Below are 17,287 nucleotides of genomic sequence, written 5' to 3' on the forward strand. Positions count from 1 at the left end.
TTTTTTAAAGGCATGATACTAAAAGTAGTCCTCAACATTTATTAAAATAATCATTTTGACCCATATTCTCCTTTTAGAACATTTTGACTCCAACATTTTAATTTAGTGGATCCCTCTATAAATAAAAATCATTAGTTAAGAGCATTTTGGTCTTAATGAAGGATAAAAATTCTTCAGAATAATAACTGAAAATTGAATAATTGAAAAAAAAGTAGAAAATTCAAACATTGAAAATTAAATGCTTCATTTATAATATAACTAGAAATGATTGATGCAATGAGAGCAATAACTCTCTACACAATGTTTTTTTCTTATGAAAATATTACACAAACTCGCTCCAACTCTAAGACCCAGCTCGCACATTATTACATCGGATACGTAACCATCGAACTTGCCGGTGGATTGATTACCTTTTTCAGTGTCCATTTGAAGGCCGGAATACCGCCGTATACCCGTTGACGCCACATGATAGATTTGAATAGTACGGGTAACCATCACCATCTGCATTCCTTATCTGAAGTAGAGATAGATCGGAAGAAGTCATTGGCCGTTGAGTTTGGACCGATCCATCGAGTTGTCCATTGGAATAAGGTTGGTGGTTCGACTGTGGAGTATACTCTCTCAGTGTATTGAAACGGTTGCCCGATGAACCACTGAAACTTCGTTGTAACCCATCAACATGGTAACTTTGTGGTCGCTCAAACCTACACGAGCCACACGAGGTTCCCATCTCACCCGACATGCCCGAATTGGATGGAAAAGAAACATGGCGGGTTAGTAAGTGTGACCCATTGTCAAGAGCATGGAAGCCTGTTCCTGCCCTCTTAGTGCTCCCAACATGGTGTTCATCGTCAAGTAAATCGTTGATTATGTCAAGATGGGGAAACTCATCTGCCAATACACCTTGGGTCTGACGTCCAGATGTATAAGCCGGAAACTCATTCGAGAAGTGTTCCCGGGATCCATTACACATGGACTTAAACAAATCAATTTTTCGGATCTCACTATGCAATGGAGAAGGATCAGAGTGCATATTTCTATTGCCATTCCTTTGAGAATTCTCCATCCACTGGGGAGCATTCAACAGGATATCCTGATCTACCATGCCAAAAGGAAAGCCTGATTGTACAGAATTCGGCTCCATCCTTTTGGAGCTCTGGGGTATATAAATCGGTGCAGATCCCAAGGCAGGTGGTTGCAAGTATACCGGCAATGTGTTGACTACCGATCTCGGGGAGATCAGATGAGTAAAACCAGATGAACTAGAAGCCACGTAATTACCAATCATGGCATTTCTGTAAGATTGAGGAACATAACTAGTAGCCGATGATGGCTCAGGACCTAAAGAGACAGTTGCACTAGCTGAACGAGATTGAAAAGGAGATGTTGGACCCATAGAAACAACAGGAGCAGTTGGCCTAGGACCAGGAATTAGAGCACTCAGCTGCCTTGGCATTTCAGACTCCTGTGGGGTTATAGGTATTTCAGTCAGTCTCAATGTTGCAGCCTTCTGGGTCTCAGATTTTAACGTACCATTCATTTGGAATGTAGTCGAAGATACAGGTTGATCACTCTGTTGCAGGCTGGTTGACGTTATCTTCCTAACTGGAATAGAACCTACACTGCTAGTACTCCTGGATTCAGACCTGAACTGAGCAGAAGGTGGCGGATTTCTGGGAGGGCTTCGTGGAGAGGATGGTTTAGTAGCAGTCTTCTCTTTAGATCTTTCTAAATCAACCGCATCTGGGATGCTCGGTTTCTTTTGTAGCAAAACAACTTCCTATTACATTGAAAAGATAAATGTCAATCATGTACCACATAATGTTGGAAAAGTCGAATAATTGTAACAAGAAAGCCAACAGCTTAATGAGAACACGAATATATGAATGCACCACCTTCTTAACATTATCCTGCTTAACCCACTTTGTCTGATCCGACAATGAAGGAACAGCAGCCTCAGACTCGGATTCACTGGCCTGAATACTTTCAGAAACTTCATTCTGCTCCCCAACATCTAATGCAGGACAAGACTGATTACCAGATTCTGTAATCTGATTATTGCCGTCAACTGATGTTTTACTTCGCTGGTTCTTTCCTCTACAAATTTAAGCCAGATAAGATAATTTACCTTGTCTAATCATTTTTAGGCATGGAAATAAACCTAAACAATACTTTACCTGCTAGGTGATTTCTTATTGTGGTTGTTTGAAGATGAGTTCCCTTTATAGGGCCCATTCATTACCACTAATGGTACCGAGTCTGTTAAACATGTTGATGAACTATCATCCGTCAGAGATGGGCGCCTCTTACCAGTTACTACATTTTGTACACATGACAGTCCACTTCTGCCACTGCCACCGGATTCTGTGGGTAGATGAATTTCTGATGTATCTGTATCACGATTAACAGGACTAGAATCTTTGTCTTCTGAGTCAGACTGAAGAACCTCAGTGGCACCATCAACTGAGTCGGAAACATCAGAAACATCGCCCAGAACATCAGGTTTTTCAGGCACTGGCTGCTCCACCATCATAGGGGCCTCCTTTTCATCATCAGGCACTTCTTGGTGCTTTTCCTGTCCTGCCACAATAGCCTTCTCCTCCCTTCCCTTATCTTTGCTTTTTCGATTATTTCTCTTTTGCTTAGCCTGCATGTAACCATAGGAGAAATTGTGATGCATTCAGAACGAAAAAAAAGCTTCACAAATTTGTCTCCACTCTAATGAAGGGGAAACACACACACACACAAAAACATACGCTTGAAATTGCTTCCAAAAGTAAATTAGAGGATCATTCTGGAAATCACCCAGAAAAGGTAAAAATTGAATAAAAATAGATCTGGAAAATGTCAACCAGGTTTTATCATTTTGTTCGGCTCAGGTGGTCAAAGGATAGTGTTTATTCTGACGTCTGCTTCAACATGCCCCAAAAAGACAAAATAAATATGATGACAAAAAGGATTATACCTGTTTTTTCTTTGACTTTTTCTCCTTCTCGGATGCGCCGTGTTTAGCCTTCTGCTCACTTTCAGCAAGCCATGCAGCTTCTTCACGGATGAGTTCTTCTTGCCTTTTCAAAGCAATAGCCTCCTGATAGGCAACTTCTATATTGTTGCTGTATATGCCAAAAATAGAGCATATACAGGTAGAAATAAAGAAGCATCAGAATTATCCACAAGTACTTCTTGGATTTTGCAGAACAGAAGTTCGAATCACTACGAGAAAATTAAGTTTACATTTTTCCCATTAAGCTCGCCAAAAGAAAAGGTTTATATAAAATCATGATCAACTGCACCACCATCTAGATTTGTGCACATAAAACATCAGAAAATAAGACAATGTCCTATTCCTAGAGTTAGCCAGTAATTTTATAAGATATATATTGCCTTCTCCCATTGAAAGATAAAATACTTTTGTACTAGTGCAGTCACCATCCTGGATAGAGTTTTCATGGTGGTCGGGCACACCATGCAGACATGGGATGTCTTCTGCAACACGATACCAGATTCCAAGTCCCGGTGAATAAGTTATAGTATTGATTTCATAAGAAAACTGCATGTTAGTTTCTATTATGGGTTAATATAATTGTCCCTTGATCACACCCCTTTTCATGAATTGCTGCCTACATAGAAAAAAAGTACAATTAGGTACCAAAACTATAGTACTAGAGTTTAATGGAATGTCATCTTTTACCAATAAAACATGACTCGTGGTAACTTTTACGCATAGGTAAATTAGAAATTTATACCCTAACCTTAAAATAGTAAATAATATATATTTTTGGTTTTCTTTCCTTCCCTGCCATGATCGCACTCGCCTGTATCCAGACTGCCAGCTAATCCTTCCTCTTTCTCTTATTCCTTTATCTCTCTTCCTTCTCTTCCATTTTTCCAGATATGTTTTTTCTATTAAATTTTTCATTTAAATTTTGTATTTTATTTTACAAATTAAAATATAAATTGCTGATATAGCATTAACTTTGACACATGACCACTTACCTTTGGTTGGCCAGGCCCATGTCAGCATTTATGTGGCAATATTAGCCACCTGAGAAACTTAATTGACAGAACACAAATTCAAGTATTTAATCGTATTTTTTTTCTTAAGGTAACAAAATCATGAACATTAAACCTTCTATATTGAAGAAAACATTTAAAATTTGCAATTCCAGAAAAAAATTGTCTTGGAAAAAATAGAAGAGAAATGCATCCACTGAAGCTGTACTGCAGCTCTCACCAAATATGTGTGAATCATCAATTCCTTACGCATGAATCATCACGTGTGTCAATCCTAGTTATAAGGAAACATGCCAGTATTAGCTGAATGCAAAGTAAAAGACGTATGGTACCTGAAAATATGAGCAAGAACAAATATTTCCACTGTCCTGCGACCTAATTCCGTAAGACACCGTTCATCACGCTCAATTAAATCCTGTTGTGATCCTCTCCAGAATTTCCATCCTACATGAAATGAAATGACTGGATGAGGGAAAACCTGAAATACCATTTTCATACTGAAAAAAAAACAAATTCCTCTGCAGATAAATACTTTGCTTATTGTAACTGTAAAAAGAAAAACAAAAATAAATATGCCAGTCAGAGGCTTGAAACATCTTTCCCCGAGAAGTACACATGAACAGCATTAACTTCTACGGAAATAGAAGCATCAATTCGAATCGAAACCAAGAGAGAAATCACATACGTGAAATAGAAATAAAAATATTCACTAAATATTTCACCAATCTATAATAATTTTAAAATGGAACCATGTAATGTTCTTACTCATTATAACCTACAAATACAATCAATACAAAAACTTACCTTGGTTCGGTTCTGAGGGCCTTTCTCATCTTTTGGAGGTAGTGGTTCCAAAGAAGCCCTTTCTAGGAGTAATAGCACATCATCCACTAACAAAAACATATCATTTTCCACATGAACAATTGGAGCTGGCATTTCTTCAGCATCCAATAATTTTGACTTTGCTTTCTTGCTCTTGCTCTGGGCTTCTAGAGCCTTTAGCCCACTATAAAGTGAATCCATTACCAACGTAGATGTTACATCTTTCTCTATAAAAAAGTGCTTCACAACAACTTTCAAAATGACATCAGTTTTCTCCCTGGACATTCGATGCCGGGCATTATGGTCAATCGCCAACCAAAAAGCACAGAAGCTGCAACAATTGCAGCAATTAGTTGCAGAAAAAAAAGGCAACAAAAAGAAATCATGTGATAATCCAATGAGAAACAAAATCGCCAAAAATATGCCATTAAAACATGACGAAGCGCACAAAAGAAAAATCATTAAGTCAAAACTAATTGAGATCACTTTAATACATAATGTCAAGGCAACAAGGAATTTGATGCCTAAAGAACAAAGATGAAAAATTAAGCAGAAAATCTGGCAATAGAATAGGAAGTAACCAATTCATTAGAAAACCCTGTAAAAGGAAAGCATTCAAACATATGTTCTAAAAACAGTCAAAATTGTACTCAGTTTTATACATGAGTAATATGTCATTAAAAGTACAAAGTGTAAAACTTTTACCTTGACCACCTAGCTTTGTCCTCTATCAACTTCCCTAGCATTTGCCGTCTCTCATCCAAAAAATGGCGACATATTTGCTCTACATTAGTCAAATATACTCTGACAAGCTCTCTCTGATACTGACAATCAAGGCAACGGAAAGGACGGTCTGTTTTCTCCCTACATCCAAAAGAAAATATTAAATCTGATCATCAAGGGGAAAACCAAGTCATGTGTAAACAATAACACAACACATCAAGTTGGTGGTAATATCCCAAGGCCATAATCCCAAAATAAGGAAACAACTACATGCATGGGACCTTTTTTAACATAATGACCTCATTACTAAGCCAACTTTATCATAGATATAATAAAAAGGCAGATTCAAACAATTATCAATGTACAGTTCCACCCTGAATCTTAAATTTGCTAAACTGGGATTGATTGTGTTACCAAGCTAAAGTTTATATATGTGATGGTACTACTTGTATAAAGGGCCAAAGATAATTGGACGAACTTACTTAACTATAACCATAAAGGTTATCTAATAACAGTATGAAAGGAATAGTCATGACTCATGAAAGCATTGTATGAAGCACTATCTATGGAAGTTTGCTTATCATAAATCTATGCTACTCAAACTTGGGTATGAGTGTCAGAATTCAGATATAGGTATGTCTGATGTGGGTATGTTTAATTTTAAAAAATTTCCATGCATTTGGAGGCCATATCAATGTATGAATGTGTCAATACTAGTTCCTGACGGAGGTATTCCAAGAAAAGTGGGGTCGAAGCAACATAGTCGTAAATTACAGATTACTTGATGACTTGAACTTGAGCTTTTATGATAAGTGTGTCAGATTCTATGAAACCATCATAACTTGACAGCTCCATAACTTTTTCCATCCCCAATCATGCTCCTTCTTCCGAATCGATGTAAAGTATCTGCAATCCAATGCAGTTACTCATAGCTCACAATTTCTACTAGAGCTGTTAAACTAAATTGAGCCAACCAACCCGAAATATTTTGATTTCTTTGGATCTTTATTCATGACAGCTATTGTAAACTGCGCAAAATGATTCCAACCTGTCACGCAATAGAAGCAAGGAACTCTATTAAGTACAACTTAAGAGAAGAGTAATGATGATATATCCATTGTGTAGTTTATGGAAAACATCAAACCTGGAAGCAGTTTGTCTTGATTAGCAACACAGAGAAACAGCGAGAGATGATTGCAAACATCACAGCCTTGGGATAAATTAAATGTACCTGTAAACCATGGAAACGGCTCATAATAAAACTAGACAATTTGAAAGAGACGTGGTTTTATGAAGCATATTAAGCTTACAAGATTTATATATTTGTGCATACAACCCACATTAAATTCCAATATGATGTCAAAGACTAGGAATTCCAGAATGACAATTATGAATTAGAGAACAAAGTAGAAACATAACATTCAAATTATTTGAAACCTGTACCACTTGTAGCCACCGACTTCAAACACATTGCTGCGATTCTCTTTATTATCTGTGAAAATTTCTCTATCTTCCATGTATACTTTCCATATAAATCATGAGGTTTCGGCCCTATAGAAGAAGTGTACACAGCTTTATTAGTTTTGATCATACAAAGGAAGGAAGAAAACAATAATATATTCCAAAAGAGTTCATACTAAAAATGACAATACAAAATAAACTGGTTAAAAATATGTCTTTTAATATTCATACAGAGTTTAATCTGAGCTTTTAGTACAATCAAGAAGCCCTGAACAAGCACAATACTTCTTTATGTATTATGCATCAGGAAGAAACATTTCTAGTCAATAGCACCTCCTAGAACTCTAGATGACATTTAAAAGAAACAAAAATATAAAGCAAAGAAAATCAAGTAAATAATGTATTAGCCCTAAGAGCCAATTGCTCGAATGATATCATTAGTCCTTCAATTTATAAGTCCAGGTGGAAAAAATTCAAACCCCTCCTTTTCTTCCATCTTGTCTCCTTTCTTCCATCTTGTCAATTTGAATATCTAACGCTATCGGAGATAAAATTAGAGGAAAAGAAAAAAAAGCGAGTGGTCAGATAAATATCTTTCAATCTATCTTTTAAGAGGTGACGAATGGCGTGTCATGAGACCCGGGATTCAGTACCTAACTTCTATAACCAACCATCGTCGAGAGGTTAGAGCTTGAAAACATAACCTCACATGGAAACGACAATAAACAAGTCAAAACCATATGGTAAAGTACATGCTTCAGGATCTAATACACCAATCGAAACTATGATTTAAGTAAGAGCATTAGAATGCAGACAAACAGTATGCAAAGGACCATCCATATTGAATGCAAGCCATTTTAACCACATCCCAAGATTTAAATTTGCTCGAAATATAGAAGTTTCAATCTAAGAGTTTCAATAACTTTATAAGAACTGATAATAACATATAGCATAAAACACATGTTTTTATAAGAATTGAAGGCCTGTTAAAACCCCTTCTTGATTAATGGAGCTTGTAGGAAAGCTCCTTAATCAGTGGAAGGAGGAAAAGAGTGCCTTATGATTTCATTAAACAAATAAATTACATAAGATACATCCAGATAAACACTCTCATAAAACACAGACACCCAACTAGAAAGAAATACCCCTAACAATATAAACACCACAATGACTAATCTTAAGGCCATCTTCTCTAGACAAACCCTAAACTGCTAACCTATAACCAAGCTAACCTCAAAAGAGTAAGAGCATTCACCTAACTGAAAAGGATCCAAAGCATACCACCACCACCCATCATCAGGTCCCAGTAAGGCGGTGACATCGAAGGTGTTTCATTTTCGACCTGCTCAGAAGACCGCCACTCTACCAACATTTCCCCTGATCTCGAACTCCACTCCGAAGACTTTCCCACTCCAGACTCCTCACTGAAATCCCAGCCATTTTGGTCCTTTAAAACCCCTTCCCACACTCCTTGAAATGCCACTCGCTACACATTCCAAAACATAAGAACCCAGTCAAAGTTAGTAAATCTTGAACCTCGGTTAGAAATACAAAATCATAAGAAACATCATTTCCTTTTTTATTTTTTATCATTACTGGAAACACCATTTCCATGTAGGTCAATGCTCTCACCCATTTTTAACGATATCATCCTAAAATAAAAGTGAAACTACAATTATATCAAAACATCCACGTCTACTTACAATTAAGATTACCAGAATTACCAGAAAACCAATTGATACAAGCGTTCGTATTCTATCCACACGTATATAACTAATCTAATTAGCCAAATTAGACGACTACACTTAGACAAACTAACTACCAAAATCAATCAAACCCAGATGAAATATCCTAATAAAATCAATAATTTTATCTCAAAAATACATCAAACGGAATCTTATGAATCAGCACACAATACCCAAATTGATAAAAACTATCTAATTAAGACCAAATTAACCACCTTAAATTTAAAAAAAAAACCATCAAATTGAAACCCCCCCCCCCCAAAAAAGGTCAAAATCAAACCCAAAAAAATCCTCAACAGATTAAAGAAAGTCTAAAATGACTCAGACGACAGCGTGAAGATCGAATGGTGAAACCGAACCTGGCAATGTAAAAGAATCAAACGAGATGTTCCTTTCGGTTGAAATAGAGACTATGGCAACTCTAGTGAGAGAACGAATTAGATACAAAGAAAAACAGCAAAAGGGAGAACAGAGCAAAGAAAGAGAGAACGCTGACTTACTTTTGTTTTTTCTTATTTTTAACATTTCGTCATTAACACCCTTTTTGTCTACCTATATTGTGTTCGAACCCTCCTCAAATTGTAAACCTAATAATTCTAACCTAATTTCAAAACCCAACCCAATTAAGAGTTAATCTAATTTCATCACAACAATTCGAATATAGAATAATTTAAATTATAAACAACCGGTGATAAAAGGAATTATTATTATTTTTTGAGGTATCAAATTTGATCATCATAAATATCAAGAGTTTGAGTGTTTAATGTTAAATGATCGATATCTTTGAACATATATTATTTTGTACTTAAATCATATTAATAAAAAAATTAAATTTAGGGTAAATCACGTGTTTAGTATCTAAACTATCAGTTTTGGTATGCTTTAGTACCTAAACTTTCAATTTTTCAAAAATCATACCTAACATTTCGTTTTTGTTTCATTTTAGTATCTCATCGTTAAAAATTGAACATGTTTAATATCTAAACTATCAGTTTTAGTACATAAACTTTCAATTGTTTTCTAAACTTAACGTTAAGTTATTAACGAGGATACTAACACAAAACAAAACTAAGCTTTAGGTGTAATTTTAAAAAAAATAAAAGTTTAGAAACTAGTACCCTCGTTAATAACTTAACGTTAAGTTTTAAAAACAATTGAAAATTTAGGTACTAAAACAAACCAAAACTGATAGTTTAAGAAATAAATACGTAATTACCCTAAAATCTAATATAAACACAATTTTTTTATTAACAGTGATTACAAGTAGTAGTATATGTTTTAAAGGCTCAACTATTTGATTAAGCGTCAAACATAATAAATAATATCAAATTCATCTTTATTAAATCAAATGTTCAAACTAAAATTTAGTTATTATGTTTAAAAGCAATACTTATAACTTATAAATTAAAACTATCATTTATATTCATCTAAATTTTAGTTGTTATGTTTAATCATTCTAACTCCTACTTCCCACTCTCAAAGTTTTCTCTGCAGCGGTTAACTTTTTGCAGCAGGCGATTTTCCAAAGTCTTATTTTAAAGCAACGGTGGTGGTTTTCACGGCATGGTTTCTGATTGAACCGATCGGTCTGATCCAATTTTAAAATACTGTTTCACGGCCACCTCCTTATCCTTTTACTTCCTTTTTTGTTCGTTATTTATTTTAGTAGTTTTTCATTGTTAGTTTTAACTTAGTTTAATAGTAATGTTTCTCTTGGCGCTTTTTGATAAAGGGTATTATGACTATCGGTGTTTGTAGATTTTCGGTGCAGTTTTTTAAATTTGGTTTTCTTTTTGGTCTACTATTTTACATGAATTCATAGTTGGTTGCATTTCCGATGTCTGGTTCCTCTGTTCGTTTGTATAAGACGATTCGTTGGATAAATCGCATAAAAAAAACTAACTTACCCTTATTCCCGTATGTAATTGGATAAAGGGTGGTAAGATTGTAAGCTGCCCCCAACACCAGGTTGATAGCAGCTTTCGTAAAAGACTTCCGAATTATGAATTGTCCACCGTGAGACTCGATCCCACGATCCCAAAGTTAAGAGACTTATGCTCTACCAACTGAACTGGACATAAATCGCATGAAATTGATAATTGCTTGCATACATTAAACACTTAAGGTGTGGTTGAATAGTCTTGAATTAGTTGTAATTACATGTAATGTAATTAGACAGATGATAGGTGGTGTTTATAACAAAAAAAAATTTTTTTTTATGCATATTAACAAAGACGCGTCACGTCACACATTTTTAGAAGCTGTGTCATAGCAAGTTTTACCGTGCAGTCTTAATATATGGTTAAGAAAAGACGTTATTAATTTTATTATTATTTTTTAATAAAATCAGTAAAAATTTATCTAAACCATTATTATTTCTATTTAAAACACCAATATTTTTTAATATTTCTGGTAAATTGTCCAATAATAACAAAATCAGTAGAAAAAATAACAAAACCGATAACATTTTACCGGATATGTTAACGAAACCAATAAAGCGCCCAATAATAACAAAATCGGTAAAAATAATAATATTTCGGGTAATTTTTTACCGATTTTGTTAAAAAAATAATAATAAAATCAATATCATCTTTCATGAACCGTATATTAAATCTGTCGCACGTGAGAGTTTCCGTCATAACAACTAACTTTAAAAAGTATATCTTATAGGACGCACCTTCAAACTAGTGGTGGTAAAAAGATGCGCTAAAAGATTAAATTAAAATAGAAATATAAAATCAATTGGTTCAATTGGTAAGTAATTTAATATTGTTTAAGTTTATTTTATTCGCAAACATCAGGATTAGAATTTCTAATTTTGTTTAAGGGATTTAATTCCTTATCCAACTAGACCAATCGACTCTTAATATAATATTTAGGATATAATGGATTTAAATATAAAATATCCTAAAAACCCATACAATGATAATTTAAATCCCAATTTATATAAAATTAAATTAAGAAACTTAAATATTATAATTTAACCTTTTAACTTGCACCTTAAACTAAAGAAATTTAGACTAAAGCATAAAATTCGAAAGACCAATTTATATAAATTAAAGTAAAGAAACTTAAATCCCAATTTCGGTAGAGTATGTGGACAAAATATTATAATTTAACCTTTTTAACTTGCACCTTAAACTATTGTCTCAACCGGTCCACATCGATGATAATTTAATTCGAAATTGATAGATTTTGACTCGACTTATTTGATAGGGTTAGATTTTTTTAAAAAAAAAAATTGAGTTTGAGTCATGTTGGCTCGGGTTTCTTAATGAATTGAGGTCGGGCCCAGTCGGATTTGGATGGAAGGTGCAAAAAACTCCGACTCAACCCAAGATAATTAAATAATATCCTCAAAAAAATTATTATTATTTTAATTAAGTTTTTATTTTAAACCAGATTGGGTTAGCTCGAATTTAGACTCTAAAAATTCGAGTTAATTCAGAATCAAGTGGAAGATATATATTTTATTCATCAGGTCGAGTCGGGTGGAGGATATATAATTTTTGAATTGGATCAAATTTAAGAGGATGATACATATTTTTTGAGTCAGATCATATTGATAAACGACCCGACCCGTTACCATCTCCAACCCGGATAAATGGATAGATGATAAATATGAGAGGGAAAGGGAAAAAAAGCCGACTGATTTAAACCAATTCAAATTCTTTCAAAAGGATTTGGCTTAACACTCTTTCTCTGACCGGAGCCTGAAGAATGGATCCCCCGCCGATTACTCTAGTGATGGTTCAGGGTCCACGAAAAGGCGAAACTATCATGTACGAACCCGGGTCCACCATCCGTATCGGGCGGGTCGTGCGTGGCAACAACCTTCCGATCAAAGATGCCGGCATTTCTTCTAAGCACCTCACAATCGAATCCGGTTCTGGTAAATGGATCCTTCGAGATCTCGGATCCTCTAACGGCACGACTCTTAATTCCGATTTACTCCCCGCCGATACTCCATTTGATCTCAAAGACGGCGATACGGTGAAGCTGGGAAGACTGCGTCGATCTTGATCAAAATCGAAGGCGGAGGAGGTGGAGCAGAGGAGGTAGCGGAGAATCGGAGGAATCCGTCGAGGAGAGGTAAGGCTTTGAAGAACGAAACAAATGGTTTTAATAAAGAATTAGAGAAATTAGATATAGAAAAGAAAGAAAATGTTAGGGTTACTAGGAGTAGGAAGAATGCGGATTCCCTGAATTGCAGGCTAGATGTTCCGAAGGATACTGAAATTCATGAAGAAACCGTGGCAAAACGAGGGAAAGGCCGCCCCCGGGGGAGGAAAAGAACGAGCAGGAAAGAAAATTAGAGGAAAAAGAAACAATTTTGACAGAAGTAGATGAGGTGAATAAGGAGGAAACGCTGATTCCATTGCCAAACGAAGAAATTCAAGTAAGAATGATGAAGGGTATAAGGTGGAGGAGTTGAATCCATTGCAAAACGAAGAAATTCAAGTAGGAAAAGATGAAGAGAAGGTAGAGGTTCTAAAACTAAGGTTAAGGAGAGCTGTGATGAAAGGGTAGATGGATTTGGAGACGACATTAAGGGCGTGGTTCATTACCTGGAGGTTCATTGCCGAAGCAGATAACCGAGGCAACGGAGGAGATGATTGAAGGCATGAGGAAGAAAGCTGAGAGGGTTCAGGAGTACATGGTAGAGCAAAGGAGAAGGGCAAAGCTGCTGTGGGTTAGGCTTAGAGGTAGGTATCAAACACTTTGAGTTGTAGTAATCAGTGTCTAAATTACAATGTTCTTGTTTTCTGGTGATGTTTGAATCTTGTTGCTGATATGTATCTTTGGTATGATCTCTAATGTTTATGCTTCTGCTGCATGGATTTCTAAAAGTCAGAAACTTTAAGATGATTCTGAAAGACCTGTGCTTTTGTATCCTAGGATTAGAATCATAAAAATCTTCCTGGTGGTATTGTTAGATATTGGTATATTGAGAAACTTTGATGGATTAAGAGAGTTTTAGAGCATGTGTAATTAGGGGCACAAGGAGCATTTTACGCTTTAGAATCCTTGTATTGCCCTATACACAAAGGGTAAAGAAAGTGTTTGCCTGCATGAAGGGGCATTAAGTATTTGTGTATTTTTGTATTAGTGTTAATGAATATGTATAACAAGTTAAGGTATATCATTCTGACAATAAGCTCTGAAGAATGATTTTGATTTACTTTGAAATAGTTACTTACATTTTAATTTGATCCTAAATTGCTTTATCAAGATCCATCACTGTCTAAACCCAAGTAAAATTAAGGATGAATATTTGCTTGAATATGTTGGATTTTGACCCGACCCAACCTTATATAGGGTCATTTAAAAAAAATCGGATTCGAGTTAAAAATGAAAAATATTTGATTTGATAGACTCAAAAAAAATAATATGATTATCCTTTATATATTTAAAATAATTTTTATAATATTTTCATATTATATTTTCAATTAAATCTGTCTATTTTTTTTTTCTTTTTTGGGTTAATTTTTAACATTGACTCATTCTTATTTAAAACTTATTATTGATAAAAATATGAGAAATATATTTTAAAAATCTTAAATCATGTAGCTTTTTAAATATAGTATTTTATAAAATTCAATTGTTTATAATATTTAAAATAATCATGGTCAAAATTTAAAGATTTTGACTTTTAAAAAGTTAATAATAAACACATTTAGTGGGAACAAAGTATTGTATTTGTATTGGATCAGGTTGGATCAAATCAGATGTAAGTTTTTACCTTAAAAGTCATTTTAGATTTCAAATCATGCAATTTTCTAAATTCAAATCAAATAAGATCACGTATTGAGAAATTATACTCGAATCAAATTCGATTAGATAAAATCCAAATCGACCTATAATCATCCCTAATAATTGCTACCATTTGCCACAAATCTAACCAAGATCTAAACCATGTTAAGGCCCAGTCCAACTAAAAGTTTACACTTAATTTAGGGTTCAGCCCCTATATATATACACAACTTATAATACTTCTTCCTCTAGTTTCACCTCCTCCAAACAAACCCTAAAGCCTACAGCTTCAGAAATCAATCCTTTCGACCATGGTAAGTTAGTTCCTCCGCGCTCTTCTTCTTCTTTTTATTTTTCTTCTTCGATCTTACGATGCGCAAATGGGTTTATTCTGATAGGCGGATGTGGAGACGGAGGTTGCGGCGGCCGGAGTGCCCAAAAAGAACATTCAAGAAGTTCAGCTTCAGGGGTGTTGATTTGGATGCTCTCCTCGATATGTCCCCGATGAGCTAGTCAAGCTCTTCCCTGCACGTGCTCGCAGAAGGTAATAAACGAAAAAAACAGATTCATTTTTCCTAACGATTTATTCTTATTTTTACTGAAAAATAAAATGGGATTTTTTTCATTTGTTGTTTTTGTCGTGGAATTGTAGGTTCCAGAGAGGTCTCAAGAGAAAGCCCATGGCTTGATTAAGAAACTTCGCAAGGCGGTAATTTGATCTTATCTTCACTCTTTCTTTTCCAATTTTCGTCACATATGCCTTTAGATCCAGAGTTTGATGTTGGGAGCTGAGATATTTGTGTTAAACATGATGGAGATGGTCAAATTTTACTTGGAAATTTGTTTTGTGCTATTTCTAGTGATTGAAGTTAAAGTCTAGTGTTTATGCTTGTTGCAACCATTGGTTATGTTTTGAAATTATGTGCTGAATGCGACCCTTGAATCCGCATAATAGAATAAGCTTTCAACATATTTTTCATAAATGATGATAACTATCCACATTCCTCACGCCTTTTACTTTTTTTTCTTAGTTCGTTGTCCTTTTAATTTCCGACTCTCGGATTCGCTGTCAGTTGTTTAAGTGTAATGTCTGATGTTAGTGCTTTAAGGTCCTTTAGCTGTTTTTTTAGTATGAAAAAGATCATCTGTTCTTTTGTGTTTGTTACTGAATTTCCTTGTAAATCCACCTTTCGAGAATATCATAGAACTCATTAGTGTGTGTTGTCCGTTAACTATTATGCTTGCATCTTTGCTCTGATCTTTAACCAGAAAGGGAGGCTCCACCCGTGAGAAGCCAGAACCAGTGAGAACACCTCCGAAACATGATCATTGTACCCGAAATGATCGGTAGCATCATTGGCGTGTACAATGGCAAGACTTCAACCAAGTGGAAATCAAGCCTGAAATGATTAGTCATTACCTTGCCGAGTTCTCTATTTCATACAAGCCTGTTAAGCACGAGACCGGTATCGGTGCTACTCACTCTTCGAGGTTCATTCCTCTGAAGTGAAGACCTTTCCTCCAGCTTGGATCCTCAGTATGGGGTTAGTATGACATTGTTTTGTTGCACTTTTGGTAATGAAAATTTTACCCTTTGCTTTGGACGTTTCATCATCTAGTTTTATTGCAGTTGAAGATGTCAATGTTTTTGTTTGGTAATTTCATTGGCTTTTATTTCATATATCTATAGCTGTTTATAACTGCTGGTATCGGACTATCTGGATCGCGTAATGTATAGGCTACTCACGTGGAATGATTCTCTCAATTCAGTTTATTTCATTTACAATGTTTTGGGTTTGAATTCTATTTTTCGTCTAGTTTTAGACTTGATGAGATGAATCGAACTCGATTTTTGGTCAATAATGGAATTCAAAGCTTGCTGCAAATGCCATTTTTTACCGTTAAGGTAAGTTTGGAACACATTGAAATCACATTTTACTATCAGATTTAATCATGTTCTCATGGTACAATTTTTACCAAAAAAAAGCGTTTACATCTTTTATATGGTCATATTTGAGCATAACAAAGATGTCGTTAATATCATCTCTAAAATTTAATCTTATTTTTTTAACGTCTGGCATCTAGCTTGCCACAGGCTTCCTTCTGGCCTCTTGCATTGCTCTATTTACTGTATTTCCACATATGCAGCTCTCATCTATAAAAAAAGATAAGATAATGTCTTAAATTTTAGGGTTATTTTTATATGGTCATATTTGAGCATAACAAAGATGTCGGTTAATATCATCTCTAAAATTTGAATCTTATTTTATTTTAACGTCTGGCATCCCATCTAGCTTGCCACAGGCTTCCTTCTGGCCTCTTGCATTGCTCTATTTACTGTATTTTCCACATATGCAGCTCTCATCTATAAAAAAAGATAAGATAATGTCTTAAATTTTAGGGTTATTTAGGGTAAAGTACACAAATAATCTCTCGATCGTAAAGTAATGTTTTATTGAGTCCATTAACTATTTGAAGTTATAAAATGTTCTTTCAACTGTATAAAGTTGCTTTGTTAAGTTCCTTGATTATTCAAAATTACAAAATGATTATTTGACTATTAATTATGTTTCAAATTCGTCTTTTTCCGTTAAAATTTTTACGGCAATATGAGATGTATGTTAACCTATTAAATGAGATATGATAAAATCTGATCTTATAATCTCAAATGTCTATCATATGATTCATATCTCAGACGATTGTTAGGTTTTTAACAAAAAAAAGGATGAGTTAGAAACATAATGAATAGATGATATTCAACAAAACAA

General features: G+C 34.7%; 1 protein-coding gene, 1 long non-coding RNA gene and 2 pseudogenes across 2 annotated transcripts; 2 read left to right on the forward strand and 2 right to left on the reverse strand.

Moving 5' to 3' along the window:
* Positions 1-227: 227 nt before the first annotated feature.
* Positions 228-6,763, reverse strand: LOC120204826 (annotated as a pseudogene).
* Positions 6,764-6,851: 88 nt separating this feature from the next.
* On the reverse strand, positions 6,852-8,634 carry LOC120204769 (TNF receptor-associated factor homolog 1b-like). Its single transcript, XM_039204791.1, has 3 exons — positions 8,617-8,634; positions 8,302-8,506; positions 6,852-7,110 (listed from the first exon to the last, which is right to left on the reverse strand). The coding sequence occupies exons 1-3, from the start codon at positions 8,632-8,634 to the stop codon at positions 6,986-6,988; spliced, it is 348 nt and encodes a 115-aa protein (XP_039060722.1). The 3' UTR covers positions 6,852-6,985.
* Positions 8,635-12,431: 3,797 nt separating this feature from the next.
* LOC120204802 lies at positions 12,432-13,292 on the forward strand (annotated as a pseudogene).
* A 1,447-nt stretch (positions 13,293-14,739) lies between these two features.
* On the forward strand, positions 14,740-16,202 carry LOC120204834. The gene is made up of 4 exons (XR_005523983.1): positions 14,740-14,833; positions 14,918-15,063; positions 15,172-15,228; positions 15,789-16,202. It is a non-coding gene; the product is annotated as an uncharacterized LOC120204834 (long non-coding RNA).
* The last annotated feature ends 1,085 nt before the right edge of the window (positions 16,203-17,287 follow it).

Source organism: Hibiscus syriacus, unplaced genomic scaffold (genome assembly GCF_006381635.1).
Source record: "Hibiscus syriacus cultivar Baekdansim isolate YM2019G1 unplaced genomic scaffold, ASM638163v2 tig00011718_pilon, whole genome shotgun sequence".
NCBI classification, from domain to species: domain Eukaryota; kingdom Viridiplantae; phylum Streptophyta; class Magnoliopsida; order Malvales; family Malvaceae; genus Hibiscus; species Hibiscus syriacus.